This window comes from Alternaria triticimaculans (assembly GCF_023758025.1).
Source record: "Alternaria triticimaculans strain BMP 0046 chromosome Unknown scaffold_3, whole genome shotgun sequence".
NCBI classification, from domain to species: domain Eukaryota; kingdom Fungi; phylum Ascomycota; class Dothideomycetes; order Pleosporales; family Pleosporaceae; genus Alternaria; species Alternaria triticimaculans.
This window is the reverse complement of record NW_026055960.1, coordinates 2,643,150-2,657,158: the sequence shown is the minus strand read 5'-3', so window position 1 is coordinate 2,657,158 and position 14,009 is coordinate 2,643,150. Positions and strand designations below refer to the sequence as shown.

The 14,009-nt window shown below is 54.3% G+C and overlaps 4 protein-coding genes across 4 annotated transcripts; 2 read left to right on the top strand and 2 right to left on the bottom strand.

Moving 5' to 3' along the window:
* Window positions 1-1,020: 1,020 nt before the first annotated feature.
* J4E78_003580 (uncharacterized protein) lies at window positions 1,021-1,700 on the bottom strand (the record flags this gene model as incomplete). The annotated part of the gene is made up of 2 exons (XM_049364218.1): window positions 1,021-1,470; window positions 1,548-1,700. The coding sequence occupies 2 exons, from the start codon at window positions 1,698-1,700 to the stop codon at window positions 1,021-1,023; spliced, it is 603 nt and encodes a 200-aa protein (XP_049224883.1).
* A 1,175-nt stretch (window positions 1,701-2,875) lies between these two features.
* J4E78_003579 (uncharacterized protein) lies at window positions 2,876-3,937 on the bottom strand (the record flags this gene model as incomplete). The annotated part of the gene is made up of 1 exon (XM_049364217.1): window positions 2,876-3,937. The coding sequence occupies one exon, from the start codon at window positions 3,935-3,937 to the stop codon at window positions 2,876-2,878; it is 1,062 nt and encodes a 353-aa protein (XP_049224882.1).
* A 771-nt stretch (window positions 3,938-4,708) lies between these two features.
* Window positions 4,709-6,136, top strand: J4E78_003578 (uncharacterized protein; the record flags this gene model as incomplete). The annotated part of the gene is made up of 3 exons (XM_049364216.1): window positions 4,709-5,233; window positions 5,281-5,469; window positions 5,516-6,136. 3 exons carry the CDS (start codon window positions 4,709-4,711, stop codon window positions 6,134-6,136), a joined length of 1,335 nt encoding a protein of 444 aa, XP_049224881.1.
* A 5,708-nt stretch (window positions 6,137-11,844) lies between these two features.
* J4E78_003577 (uncharacterized protein) lies at window positions 11,845-13,559 on the top strand (the record flags this gene model as incomplete). Its single annotated transcript, XM_049364215.1, has 6 exons — window positions 11,845-11,853; window positions 11,901-11,978; window positions 12,024-12,102; window positions 12,152-12,638; window positions 12,773-13,366; window positions 13,550-13,559. The coding sequence occupies 6 exons, from the start codon at window positions 11,845-11,847 to the stop codon at window positions 13,557-13,559; spliced, it is 1,257 nt and encodes a 418-aa protein (XP_049224880.1).
* Window positions 13,560-14,009: the final 450 nt, after the last annotated feature.

The window sequence follows — 14,009 nt, the reverse complement described above, 5'->3', positions numbered from 1 at the left end:
CTTCGTTCTTATCTTCCCCCTTCTCCTCCAAACATCCACCAACATCATCAACAATAACAGAAGTGTCGGGCTCGTCAACCGCAACCTCTCCAATAACATCCTCAACGTTATCTTCGTCTTCCTCTCCGTCTCCATATTCATACTCCTCCCCATGATCCTCTCCCACCTCCCCATCCCCAAACTCATGGCCCTCTTTCATCATCCTCGACATGCCCGCCACATGATCAATAATCAAAGCAGCACGCACCCGTTCCTCCACAGACAACCAATTCGAACTGTTGAGTGCGCATCTGACTTCTTCAGCCGTCTGTTGCAGTTGCTTGAACACCGACGCTACCAATTTTTGACGTTTCCGACATGGATCGTCGTGATCGTTGATGCTGGAGGTGCTGCGGCGGCGCTTGAGGGGGCGGTGTTGCATGGCTGTGGAGGGATATGAATGGTTGGGTTATAGATGGAGATTGTTGAAGTTGATGGAGGGCGTGTATGCGCATTGGAAGGGGAACTCTTGACTTTGGGGTAGTGTGCATAGTGTATTACAAGTACATGCCATCACGTCCCTGTCTACCAGAGTTGTGATGGCATCCTCACTTTTGGTTGAACGGTCGACCCAAACTCATCTCGCACGTCGATATCCACACCAACAACAAACCAATCTCGATGATAATCCTTCATTTGATTACTCAAAATATCTAATAATGCTTCTTTGTATATGGGTTCGTCTCTATCGTGTATATAATGCATAATGGCGTCTAATATGCAGTGAAAAGGGTATCTGCGCCTCTCCCATGCTTTTGATAACGCCGTTGAAGTGCACTTTTTGCAGTGAAAAAAAAAGGAAGGATCCCACCCAGGTATGAAGAACGCTTGAATGGTGTTGAAACGGCAGAGTCGAGATGGATGGAAAATGATCGAGCGGAGTGGACCGAAAGACCGTTGTGGTGATGTTGGACGGAAAATTCGCAGCGCTTGCGAGTCGGATTGTCAACTCGGGATGTTGCGGATGGTTGTTCTTAGTCCTTATATCTTGGCCTGGCGAAGGATCCGGCTGTCCTGCTGCGCTTGTTGCAGCGCGAGAATCTCTCTTTGCTCCTGGAATACCTGACGCGCGCGCTCAAGCACCATCTCGAAGCCCTCCTTGCCCTTGGCAGCGTTCTGCTGGAAGCGCTCAACAGTGAACTGCTCAATGCTGTTCTTGATCTTCTGCCAGCCACCGCACAGCGCGGTGATCTCGGCGCGCTGGGTGAAGGCGGTCTTGTCGGGCGATGAGGCGACGGGGTGGTATATGCAGGTCTCGCGCACGTTGAGGAGGTCGGACCATGTCATGTTCATGGAGCAGAGGGTGAGCTTCTTGGCGACGGGGTCGACGTAGGAGGTCTCATAGACCATGGAGGTGTCCTGGCCGCCGAGTATAGTTTGTATCCATTTGGGCGTGGATTGCTGGCATGTGATGAGACGTTCGGTGCGGAGCTGCGGTGTGTTAGCTTTCTGCTCGGTGAGGCTGGTGGGGCGCGCCGAATTGACATGTGAAAGAAGGAGTCACTTACAATTCCTGTCGCTGGGTCGACGGAGCGGCTTAATGTGTCGACGGCGATGACATGGGGTGTCTTCTCGTTCCAGGGGCCGTATTTGCGCCAGTTGCTCGTCGAAACCTCCTCCCATGTGTAGTCGAAGTCGACTGTCTGCTGGAAGTACTTCATCGTGTGGTCGTGTGCGCTGTCGTGTGGGTCTGGTAATGTTCGTTGTCGCTTCGATGTGACGTGTTCGCAGTGGTTCGGACCCGAGAATCCGATAGTATGTATTGATGAGCTGTGATAGCTGTAGTGTGGAGTTGAGGTGGGTTGTGAAATGTGAAGGGTGCAAAAGGTTTGGAGACGGGTGGGCAAAGGCCGAAAAGCAGGCCGTGCGCTGGCGATAAACGATCGTCGGGGAAAGCGGGAAGTGCTCAACGCTTTTCACCGCTCGTGCCCTGTATCTTTGTTTCTTGTTTCTCCGCAAAGTCGTGCCGATTAAAGTGCGGTGTAAGGAGTTGGAGACAGATGCGTTGTCAAACAATCAAAAAGCAAGAAAGTCGCGATGTTCTGGTTCGTTGGTAAGAAAGCAATGTGAAACGAGTGTACGAGAGCCTTCTATCCGACCTCACGTCTTGCGGATCTACAAAATCTTCGCCACGGACAGCCGCCTTTCCACTTTTCCAGCCAATCACAGCCGAGGCGCTGACAGCCGCGGGTACGAGTCGTGTGCCATTCTCAGCGGCGTCTGGCCCAGTCATCCCGACTCTCCCCGTATGACGTCTCGACCCGAATTGGCCAGGTCTCGTTGGTGGACTTCTTCTAGACTTGACGCAGGGCGTGGAGTACCTGAAGCTTGCACTGAAGATCTAGCTGCGCATTTGGCTCGCGCACCAAGCTAAGAATCAGGGTCTTCCGGCTGTCGTGTGCGCAAGGCGGCTATTGGCTTGGGACAGTGATCCACGACGTGTGTAGTGGGATGGAGGTCCTCGGTTATGCGTGTCTACAGTGCCTTGACGATAGCATCACACATCAATGACGAATAGAATTCATGATGACTACTTCAATTTTCTATGTTTGTTGCGATGAAGAAGCATTGTGATAACCCCGATGCAAACGAGTGAAGGCCCTAAGGCTGCGATGGAGACAAATACAAATTCATCGCAAGAAGAGAGCAAGTTATTGTCGTCTTTCGACGGCTAATCATGTATTTTCATGATTCATCTAACCAAGTGTATCGTTGGTATCATAACTTTTGTATGAAAGCACCAGAACGCCAACCATGCATATGCAAAGTGTAAGCAACTTTCGTTGCTTCATGTGATACACTCAACTGAGTGTCCATGTCGTTCCATCGTAAACATCTACAACTCCAATGCCTTCTTCGCCATTGCGAGCGCACCGTCGAACGTCTTGTTTCCTCCGATGAAACCAGCGGCGTGCACAAAGACACAGCCTGGGATACCAGAGACCTGGTCGAGCTGCTCGTCACGCACACCCTTCCACGCATCGGGCAGGTCCTTGCGGTTCTCGAAGCCACCGTTCTCCTTGCTGACGGCACGGATGCGCCACTTGCCCTCGGGCTTGTCTTCGGGGAAGAGGACGTAGAGAACCTGAGGGGCAACGCCTTGTGGCTGTTGTGCCTCCTTCTCGAAGTTGTAGAGGTGGTCGGCCCACGGCATGCCTTCGGGAAGGACCAGGATGCGTCCCTGGGGGTCGTACTGGAGACGGGCGTCGTAGGCCTGCTTGACCTGGTGACGAGCGGGGAGCCACGAACGGGCGCGGTCGAGGAGTTCCCAGCGGAATTGTTCGCCTACAAAGCGAGATGCATTGGTGAAGCGGAAGTCCTCGTCAGCCTGCTTGGCCTCTGGGGTCTTGGTCTCGTCTGCAGTCGGCGACTTGTTGCCATAGTTGTAGCGGTTCACTACGCTGGCGATGCTGAAGCCGCGGTCCTCAAACTTCTTCTCCAATCCTGCCTTCTCCAGGTCCTTGGGTGCGAGGACGTTGATGCCGTTGTCGTTGGCGTCGAAGGCCTCAATGAAGTCGGTGTAGATCTTCTCGTACAGGAGATCACGGTCGGCGCCTTCCAGACCAGTCACAGCGGTGATGATGTCTTTTCCGTAGTGCATGTAGACAAGACCGGCGGAGGAGAGCTTCGTGGTGTGGCCGGGGAAGACGACCTCGAAGCCGCGCTGGTGGTGATCATAGCGCTTCTTGTCGTCCTCGTACTCGCCGCCTACGTCGACAACGGTGTGGCATTCGGCGAGAACGGCGGGGTCACGGGTGCGGATGAGCTGGGCGTCGCGGTAGGTGGGTAGCTCCTTCAGCATGGAGACGGCAAGGGCCTCGTCGGCGTGGAAGTGGCCATTGTGCGTGCCAATGACAGGCACGTCCGTCTTGAGCTTCTTGGTGGGGCTTTCGGCCATGGTGCGGGCGTAGTTTGCAGAGAAGTTGGCAAAGTAGTTTGGTGTAGGTGGCTTGTATGTGTTCCAGGCGATTCGCGAGGGTCTGGCTAACAAAGGTCGTAGTTTGAACATGCAATTGCTGCTAGTAGAAGTTTCGCATAAGAAGACGGTCCCGCGGCGGGCACTGGGCTTGGCAAGACCCGCGGGCGCTAGTAGGTGGGATACGCAAAAGCAAGCACGGCCAGCTCGTCACAGTCGGAGGCAGCAAGAGCAGGGCAGGAGGATTCAAGACACTGTCTGACGGCAGACGCAGGACGGCCAGGCCTAGACTCGTGCCGTCGCCATCATCATCGTGCGCTGTTCCCAGAGTGCGCACGCGAGCACGCATCCATCCGTAGCCCCAAGTCGTGCCTACTCGCACAGAGCAGCTTCAATATCGTATCGATAGCAATACCAAAGCCTCTCCTGCACCGCTCCTCGCCCTGCAGCCTGCTCCCCGCCGAGCGACCTCACCCCCAGCCGCCGGCCAGCCCAAGCCCAGTGCAGCCCGCTCCGCGACGCTCGAGCATTGCACTTAGCGAGATTGACACGTGAAGATAATCGATAGCCAGGCCGTTGCTCGCGAATCTTCAACCACGTCTCCCGCACGCCCACTCCCCCTCGAGTGACTCCCACCAGCTTCTCCCGCGCTGCCTGCGCGTCCATCGCGCCTCAATCCCCTCGCACCTCCCCCGCCGCCCCGCTCAGACGCCACGCTCGTCGCTGCACGAGCTTGGCGACGACGGCGTCCGCATGTGGGCTACAGCATCGCGGGTAGTCTCGTCGACAACCTTCCTCGGCGCCATCATCTTCACCATACCCCTCGCCTTCGACATTGGCGGCCGCACCTGTGGCCTCGCCTTCTCCCTGTCCCTCAGCGCCTACTACTTCGTCTACTCGATACTGCGCCTGGCCACGCCAGACTCTTCGCGCTTCAGATGGTTTCTGTGTAATGTAATAGCTTGGGCGCAGTGGCTGGCCATACCCACCCTCCTGATCTGGAGTCTCAACAAGTTCTCCATCGATGCCGACGCCAATTCGGGCTGGGTGGAACGCACCCTTGGCGGCAAGCGAGCCGACTTCGAGAGTGTTCAGGAATGGATCTTTGGGAGTGAAGGACTACTGCAGAGTGCGTCAATAGGCGCCTGGGACAAGACTCTGCGATACAGCACACCCGTCTTCCAGATCGCCGAGGGCTTCTGCAGTCTTTTGGTCATTCAGGCCGCAGGCCAGATTACCAAATGGGTTGTGAACAAGGAACGTGGTGACAGCTGGATGGTACGACTTTTCTCTCTGTGCTTGGAACAATATACTGACATCCCCAGATTGGCCTTCTCATCACCTCCGCGTCCATCATCTCGACCTCCGTTTACTTCCTCTGGCGCATTACTACCTTTCCCGAGATCAGCAACGTCGACGCCATCCTGATCGGTGTCGCTATCACAACCGCAATTTTTCTCGGCGGATGGGGTATCGTCAGTGCTAGGGGCAACCCGGTCGAATCTTCGCTTTTGGTGAGTCTGGCCTTCAGCAACTACGTTTCTTTGCTAATGCTTGCAGTTCGCCTATGTTACTCTCTGCATCTACCAGATCTTCACCGACTACCAGCCATCGCCAGGCTCGCTCGCCGAGTCGAGCGCTCCTTCAGATCCCGCTCTTCCACCGCTACCACCGATTATCATGGCTTCGTACACTACACTTCTCCACGCGTTAGGCTCTCTGCCTACCATTGCCCACACCGGCTTCAACCTCATGGTCGGCGCCGTCATGACCATCACGCCTTCCGTAATCATCTCTCTCGCCTACCGCGTCTTCGTCATGTACGCCGCGGCACGCATCATCCCCGCCATCAGAGAAAGTGGCGCTCGAGCACTATCGCAAGAACCAAGTCTAGACGATGACGACGAGACATCGAAGATCCTGGGCTTCCTAACCTGGTTCAGCCCAAGTATCATCATCGCAGTCTACACCAGTCTGCTGATGCAGCACTTTGCCAGCGGAAACGGCGGGGACGGAAGCGCCGTCACAGGCGAGTGGTGGACGAACCAAGGTGGTGATGCCGGCGGCAACTTCTGGAGATGGATTAATCTGGGTATCACAATGGGTCTCTACGCCATCGAATTGAAGATCTCGAACGCAGATGACGACGGCCGGTTAACAAGTCACTGGAAGACGGACTAGAGTTTGCATATAGGTGGTGGAACCAGCAAATCGCCCAGTCTGGGTACGTATGAGTGAAGAAGGGGGAGAGCAGAAACGAGGAGAGCAGCAGCAGACATCAAAGCTGCGACATCAACAAACGAGGGGGGCATTGCCAAAGAGCATGTACACCCACAAGCAAAGCACACACACAGACGAGAAGTGTGCAAAGACAGATAGAGAGAACGAATGGCAGGATTGGAGGGCTTTCACTTCTCGTTTTGTTCTTTTCACCCCCGAAGCAAGCAAACAAGAGCGCGCATTTTTCTGATACCCCCCAAATTTGGATCTTTGTGGGAAACCTTTTTGTAAGACGGTGTGTATATTATGTGGGTTGGCGGGCAGACGAAAGACGGAGAGAGGAGGAGGGGAGTAAATAGCATCGAATGGCATATTGACTAAGAGTTTTGAGTGGAGAGTTGATTTGTGGATCTGTGATTTCGAGTTTGTGGTGAGAAGTACGGAAGTACGCGGAGATGTTGTAGTAATTTGTCGGAGTTGAGAGACTTTTTGCTTGGCTGATTTGGCATGCATGATGAGAGCTACAGGGGTAAGATAATACAAGATGCTGCCGATATTCGTCTGCGTTGAAAATATAAGCTGGGTGAGAAGCAGATGGTATAGTAATGGAGGGGAACCCATGGTCGAAAAGAGTACGATGATAACTTCATCGGTGGTGTGACAGTACTACTTCTACTGGTTATATTCCAGCCCGTTCTGATCTCAATATTTGAGTATGCAGGCTATCCTTTTTCCACGAAGTCGAAGTGTGGTTTGGTTAATGGTACCTTGGGTGGGTGTGTGTGACAGTATGAAGCGTTCGACCGACTTCTCCGTTATGGAACCAAAGCGACAGTCATTGTGGAGGTAGCGAGCGTTTGAGCCTTACCGCTGGGAATATCGTCCAAGACTACTATTGGGAGTAGAGCATAGCCATGTCCCCAAGACCGAGATTCTAGTTTGATGGCGGCATATTTGTTTGGTAATCAAGTCGAGTGTCACTCTTCATAGACGGCGAGGACGTGCCTCAGGGGGACGAGATGATGTACACCTAGCGTATGAGTAATGGAAATCAGAGAGTTTCGGGTACCATAGTAAAGCAGTTGGCGATCAAAGTACGTTGTTGAAGCGATATGAAAAGCCTGACCACAGGGTGTCGACGGTAAACTTGCGCATAACCCTTTTAGGAGAATTCTTCGAACCTTCTGACTAATGGTATGGTGTTCCCGACAACCAGTCGGCCCTGACATTCGAGAACGGATTACTTAGCTTCCGAATACCGTTGCGTTCTATATTAAGCTACGCCGTTAGTGTTGTCCAGGATGTTGACAATGAGCTGCAACACCGCATATACTAATTGCCTATCTGATGATCGTCTCCACACCTCCCAAGTGTCCGGTGACAATGTTCAGTTTTTGGCGGTGTGACGAGTAATGGCGTGTCATATTTGGGTACCAACAGATGTTGGGAACCTGCATCGCGTCTGTATCGTACGTCTATCGCATCTGTAATCAGATTTCGGACCGACTCACTTGTGTTAGGATATCCCTTGAAGTCAGCATATGCTAAACAGTGAACACGCAGCTTTGAACCCTTCGCTGAGGACAGAATCCCGATCCTAAGAATTGCAACCCTAAGTGACATTTCGGATGCTCGGTATGACGGCGACGCCAACGATCAATACCCGGAACGTAGAATGGTAGAATCGGACGTCCTTCTTATTTGATTGGACGATCGATGCGCGGGTGAGATCTCACATTATGCGGATCCGTCACACCGCGTGTCGCCAGAGTGAGGATGTCGGTTCAAAGCGGCCGGCAGTTGTCTACGCATCTTGTGAAACCTTAAGCGCTTCGGTAAGCGCTGACTCGCCCACGTCAAGCGGCGCATAGAGACTATGACGTTTTATCGTAGTCGAAGCTGGTCGTGTAATTGATGTTTCAATAATCTTCCTTCTGGGTGTCAGATTGGCATTGTCCAAATCGAGTAGGCAAGGTGAATGCTAAAGTATGCTCGTCTCCAAAGTGCATCACCGCATGTCCCGACAGCTTGGTACATGCGGCACGGACAGGGCGTAAATAACCCCTTACATATCTCGATAGGCTTTGCTTATCCGGGAGCCTGGCGTGCTGTTCACCTGCCGGGCGTAAACATTGGAAGGGCTCGTCTGGCTGCAAAAGGGCGGACTTCGGAGTAATCGTCGTGTACTAGCGCGCGATCCTGCAATCAGCATCCAGTACGTTACACCAGTTTGCTCCGAATCCGTTCGCTAGAAACGCAGTTTTCAGTAGTCTTTGTCTGATGCGAAAGTTGCGGAATCGGTTGAAGCGAACAGTCGGTACCATGTTGTCGGGAAACGATGAGTTCACCAGTAGTTCCCTCGCCAGTACATCAAAATTCTTGATCGATCCCAACAACTCACGCCGGGGAGGTGCGTTGGTAATCCGTCTGGTCTATGCATCCTGCCAACGCCGCATACGTAATCGGAATTGCTCACGAACTGTGCCGCAGCCCGGCATGCTCGCATCCCGAGCTGCAATGGCCGAATGGGTAGATTGCGCGAAGCACCGTTGCTGGACTACATGTCCAACGTGGCAATCGAGTATCGGTTTGTGGGTTGAAAATCTTAGTGTCGAAAGGTTGCTGGTGTCGTGAAGCTGTCAAGCTTGAGCATAGCACACTACACAAAAACTGGACCACATTCGACTCATGCCGCAACACTTTACCGAAGAGGAATCCTTCGGATCCTGTCGGTGAGGCCGTGTCTGGAGAACTGCCGGATCTCTTCGGCGAAAAGAGCGCGAGTACCGCGGTGAGCAGTCTTGAGCTGTTGCATGTTGTTAATGCTCGTGATGGGTTAGTGCGACCGTGGGTATTTGTTTTGGGACCCAGCGACGACGTCAACAGCAGGCGTGATCATGTGAGTTTGCATAACAGGTCCAGATGAATGCATAATCCGGTAAGGCATCATCGCAGTCAGGTTGGTCACGGAAGGTGGCGCTCCACAATCAATATGAATGGAGAATCGAGATTTGGCACGGAGGTGGGCGGCGTATGTAGACGTTGGTGACAAGCGCGCTGTTCCGCGCTTCCCGTCGCTACTCGAGTCATATAGCGGAAGGATGAGGCGAGGCTGAGAGAGAGCAGACGTCAGCTCCGTGAGCACCATGGCAAGGGCTGAGCCGTTCTTGGAATCCAGCGGATTGGAAATCCAGCGGGCGGCACAGCTGTGAGGACAATGCCGTACGGCCTGCGGCGCAGGTCCAGGTCTTTGTCTGATCGCTAGCGGGAACGGAACGCGCCGCGAGAACCAGCGAGACGGACTGATGGAATTGTGAACAAGCTGCGCACGCACAACTCGAAGCACATTTGCAGTGAGTTACAACGACAAGTCGCAGCCGACAAACGGCCGCGCTTAACGAGGCGTTATTTCGTGTGCAATGCGTGGCGAAACTGGTGAGGTGCTATTGGCTGACGCACCGGGGTTGCTCAGACGCATGACCGATCGTCGAGCAACGCGTGAGAGTCAGACAGTGCTCCGTACAGCATACAACGGGTAAGTTGCGCACCTGCCAATTAGCCGAGGACAGACATCGCGGCTCTTGACGTAGGTAGTGGTGGAGGTTTGACCATATTGAGCGGGCGGGTTCCTGGCGAGCAAAGTTTGCACGCGAAGCGCCCATAGATGAAGGTGTACGAGACGGGCCGGGCAGCCAACCATGGAGGGTATCACGCAGCAGACAGTGGCACTCGCGACTTGGACATGGAGCGCAGCACAAGCATTAGGCCTATGGCAGTGCCGCAGCCGAGCATATTGATGATGCTAAGGGCATAGGACGGGTGGGCGTGGTGGGAAGGTGTGCGGCGTGGATCTGATAAATGAAACACGGCGAGACCCATGAGCGCCTTCTTGTTTGGTGCTGGCCTTGAAACCGGCGGAGGCAGGCACCCAGCAGGCCTCTGAGCAGGCGGTTAGGAGGAGGCAGTGCCGATGGGCCATGACGGCACCCCTTGATGGAAGCGCGCGGGAGGCCGGGCGATACGCAGCGCGTGGTGGTGAGGAGGGAGTGATTCGCAGCCGTCATCGCAGGCGTCGCGGGCGACGTCAGGCGGGGGCTGCCACTGTTTTGTGTGCTCGCTATGTGTCGGGCAGGCTGCGGTGCCGCGGTCTGGTGAAGAGTTTGGTGGTGCGCGGGCGTGCAGCGCGGCTACTGCGTTTGGCGATGGAGCAGGTGGATAAGCTAAGGTTTGGGCAGCGCCAATAACAACGACACAGCACTTTAATGTGAGGTTTCCGCGTTGGCTTGCATCCTTCTAACGATTCCTGGTCGATCAACCTCGCATGCCAGCACGCCGGGAGCGCTGGTCGCACGCAGCCGTCTGTGCCATCCTGGAGGCCTCTCCGCCCACTCTACCCTCCTTCACACCCAGAAAACGGCTGTAGGGCTGTAGACGCGACTTTTCCGCCAAAAAAACGTGGCAGCGGCCAAAATGCAGGGTCTATTATGTAGATAGTCGAAGGAACCGCGTCTGTGGTCCTTCTACGAGGTGTTCGGTGATGGTTCTGTGCCAGCCCGGGTGGGACAGATAAACGCGGGGGGCAGGGGCCGCCTGCAGCTCGGGCCAATGAGGAAGGGACGACATGGGTGGCCGCCCGGGATGTGTAGAGCCCATGTGTGCGCCAGCAGAAGGAGCGAACAGCCGCCCTCCGTTGAATCCTGTTGCTCATCCGTGGCCAGCGTCTGGCGTCGGGTCGCCCCTCCCACATTCGTCGCGCCATATACTGTCTTCCCGCCATATACAGCCCCCGCCGTGGAGAGGCGGCTTCGCTGGCATCGCATCGCCCGAACGACACCACGCCCGCGCTGCCAACCCCGGGATCCTCCCTCTACGCACACACTGATTCTGAAGAGCACAGACGACTCCCGGGCCACCAGTCGTCGAGTCCCGCACGGTGCCTGACCTGACCGTTGAACTCATCTTACTCCGAGTACGCTACAGTGTAACCACGACGTCGTCCCCGGCATCACTCAAGATCGTCACTGCAAAGAATCCCACGACCCCAACGAGACACCAAGATTATGGTCGCTGGACACCCTCCCCATAGCCCGCCGTAGATTCGACTTGACTCCGTAGACTATCCAGCCTTGACCCCCAGCTCTGATATCCCGCCTTGGACATGTCGACCATACTGCATATGCCCGCCTTTAATTCCGCTCCCCATGGCCCTGCGTTTACTTCCGTCAATGGTCGATTGTCTCTGAGCCCGCCCGACGAGAAGAAGCCAGCCGTTGCCGCCAAACCTTCTGCCTGGAGTCCCGTCTCCCCAGATCTTGAGCCCAAACATCACTCCCGCTCCCCAGAGAGCGACACGAGTTCGTCCACTGTTGGCAGTGGAGATCGATCTCCTGATAGTTCAGACAAGACAAGGTCTTCTCCTGAACACCCAAATAAGAGAAGACGCTCCGGCTCCGAAGAAGACGCCTACGGCCAACACAGCCCTGATCAGAGGACCGCTGGCCCCAGGCAACTTCCACTTCCATACCAGCCCTTGAACCGCAACACAACCATGAGCATGGAAGCCCCTCCACTACCGACTCTGCCTCCACTAGGTCGTCCAGACGCTGAACGACGCTGGCAAACCGAGCCCCGTGAATTGCCTCACGCAGCCCATCAGCATTTCCAACGCCATGAATCGCGTCCTATCGAGCACACCCGCACCAATGAAATGTCTCCTGATTCGCAGTCTCTTAGCCGTGACATGATCGAAGAGACTGAGTTCACGCGGGCTGGTGTACAGGTCGAGCTCAAGAAGCGGAAACGGGTATGTACCCTGAGCCTAACCCCTGACCAATACTAACCTCCACAGCAATTTGCCAACCGCACCAAGACTGGCTGTGGAACATGCCGTAGGAGGAAGAAGAAGTGCGACGAGGCCAAACCAGAATGTACGTTTGAAAATGGCTTCCTGTTCTGACCAAGTCTGACCTCTAGCAGGCAACAACTGCACACGCGGTGGCTTTGTCTGTGAAGGCTATGCCAACAAGGTACCTTGGCCGAAGAATGGACCCGCCAAACCACCTGCACTGATAGCCAAGGACAAGCTCGCTGCCTACCCTACGTGCCCAACTTGTCAAGAAACGCACACACCTCACTGCAGACCACCTCACAGCTCTGAAGTGTCATACACACCCTCTGAGATGCATTCAACCAACAGTATCGATCGCAAGTCATGGAAACCTTGGAGTGACTCTGCGCCTGCACCGCCGCCAGTCCGAGCTGCCTACCAGCCAGAGCCGCCGCCACCACCACCATCAGTACAGTACATGCAACCTGCGGTCAACCACTATGAAAGGCCTTCAAGCCTGGACCATAGACCTGTACCTCAACAGCAACAGCAGCCACACCACAGTTCTCGTGGTTATCACCATGCTCCGCCGAGCACGACTCATCTCGCTATCAACACTGCTGTCCCTACCACCATGTGAGTATTTTCTTCTGATTGGGAACCGACCGAATTGTCAACAACTTTTCGACATCAGATCGTGTCTATCTCATGTGTTTGATATTCGACCTGAATTTGGACGCACCGGACTTCATCAGCTAACACATGTCTAGGGCCGCCAAGCCTATCCAGCAGCTGCATGTGGCACCGCAGCATCAGCCTCCTCCTCCACCACCAACATCCTTGCCACCTACACGTTCACCAACGCGCTACTCCTCGTCGTCTACATCGACCATGTACAGGTCTGAAAAAGACAAGATGCTTGCTGGAGAGCCATTCAACCCCTTTGACAAGGCCTTGATGCAAGAGCGTCATTTGAGCGCGCAAGCACAATCTTATTTCAACGGCAAAGTTAACCCTTCCAACGTTCTATCGAGTCACACGGTCGACCACTTTTTCAAACAAATCCTGAACGCGGGTAAGAGAGGTGAGGAAGGGAGACGAATCGAAACTCATATGGCTGAGACCTGTCATGTTGCTGCGCCCTTTGCTTGCGACTACGGCTACCATCTGAGTTTGGGTGAGAATGTCGTCATCGGCGCTGATTGTCGTTTTCATGACTCGGCGAGGATTGCCATCGGAAGGAACTGCAAGATTGGGGTTCGAGTCACTATACAGACTCTGAAGACGCCGACCGATACAAAATCCCCGAAAGGCAGCAACGGCGGCACAGAGGTTGCGCAGGAGGTCCTTATCGGAGAGAACGTGTACATTGGTGATCACTGCATGATCGCGGCTGGAGTTCAGATCGGTCCTAACACCATAGTGCGTCCGGGTTCTGTGGTTTTAAGCGTAAGTTCATCACCTCCATATTTGTTCAAGCACTTTTATACTGACCTCGCGTAGTCTTTTCCCGCCAATTGCATCGTGCAAGGGAACCCCGCCACTAGTGTGTTCTAAGTTGTGTAGTATGACAACACCTTGCGCCCCTATCGTCGTTTTAGACGTTTTGTTGCGCTGAGGAGATGTGGAGGTTGAGTCAACCTATTTGATATGGGTCATGTATGTCATATTAAGCGCCACTGTGTGGTGCAGGAGTTTCGGCGTTTCTACAACTGGAGGATACCCATTGCTAAAATTTCTTGCTATTTATGGAGAGGAGAGAGGAACCAGTATATAGTGGTACGTTGAGCACGGGTGGTATCTGACTTGTATAGTCTCCTTGTATCTTGGTACCTTGCGCCTGCTGGACATGGCTCTAAAAGCTCAAAAACATAACATCTCCTACACGCGGTCGCTTCCACCAATAACTGCATTTCCTCGAACAGATGTGCTGAATTTGCCCTGCTCGCGGGTGGATATGCATGTTCCATGACTGCGATTACCCCGCCATGATATACTAGTGTACAT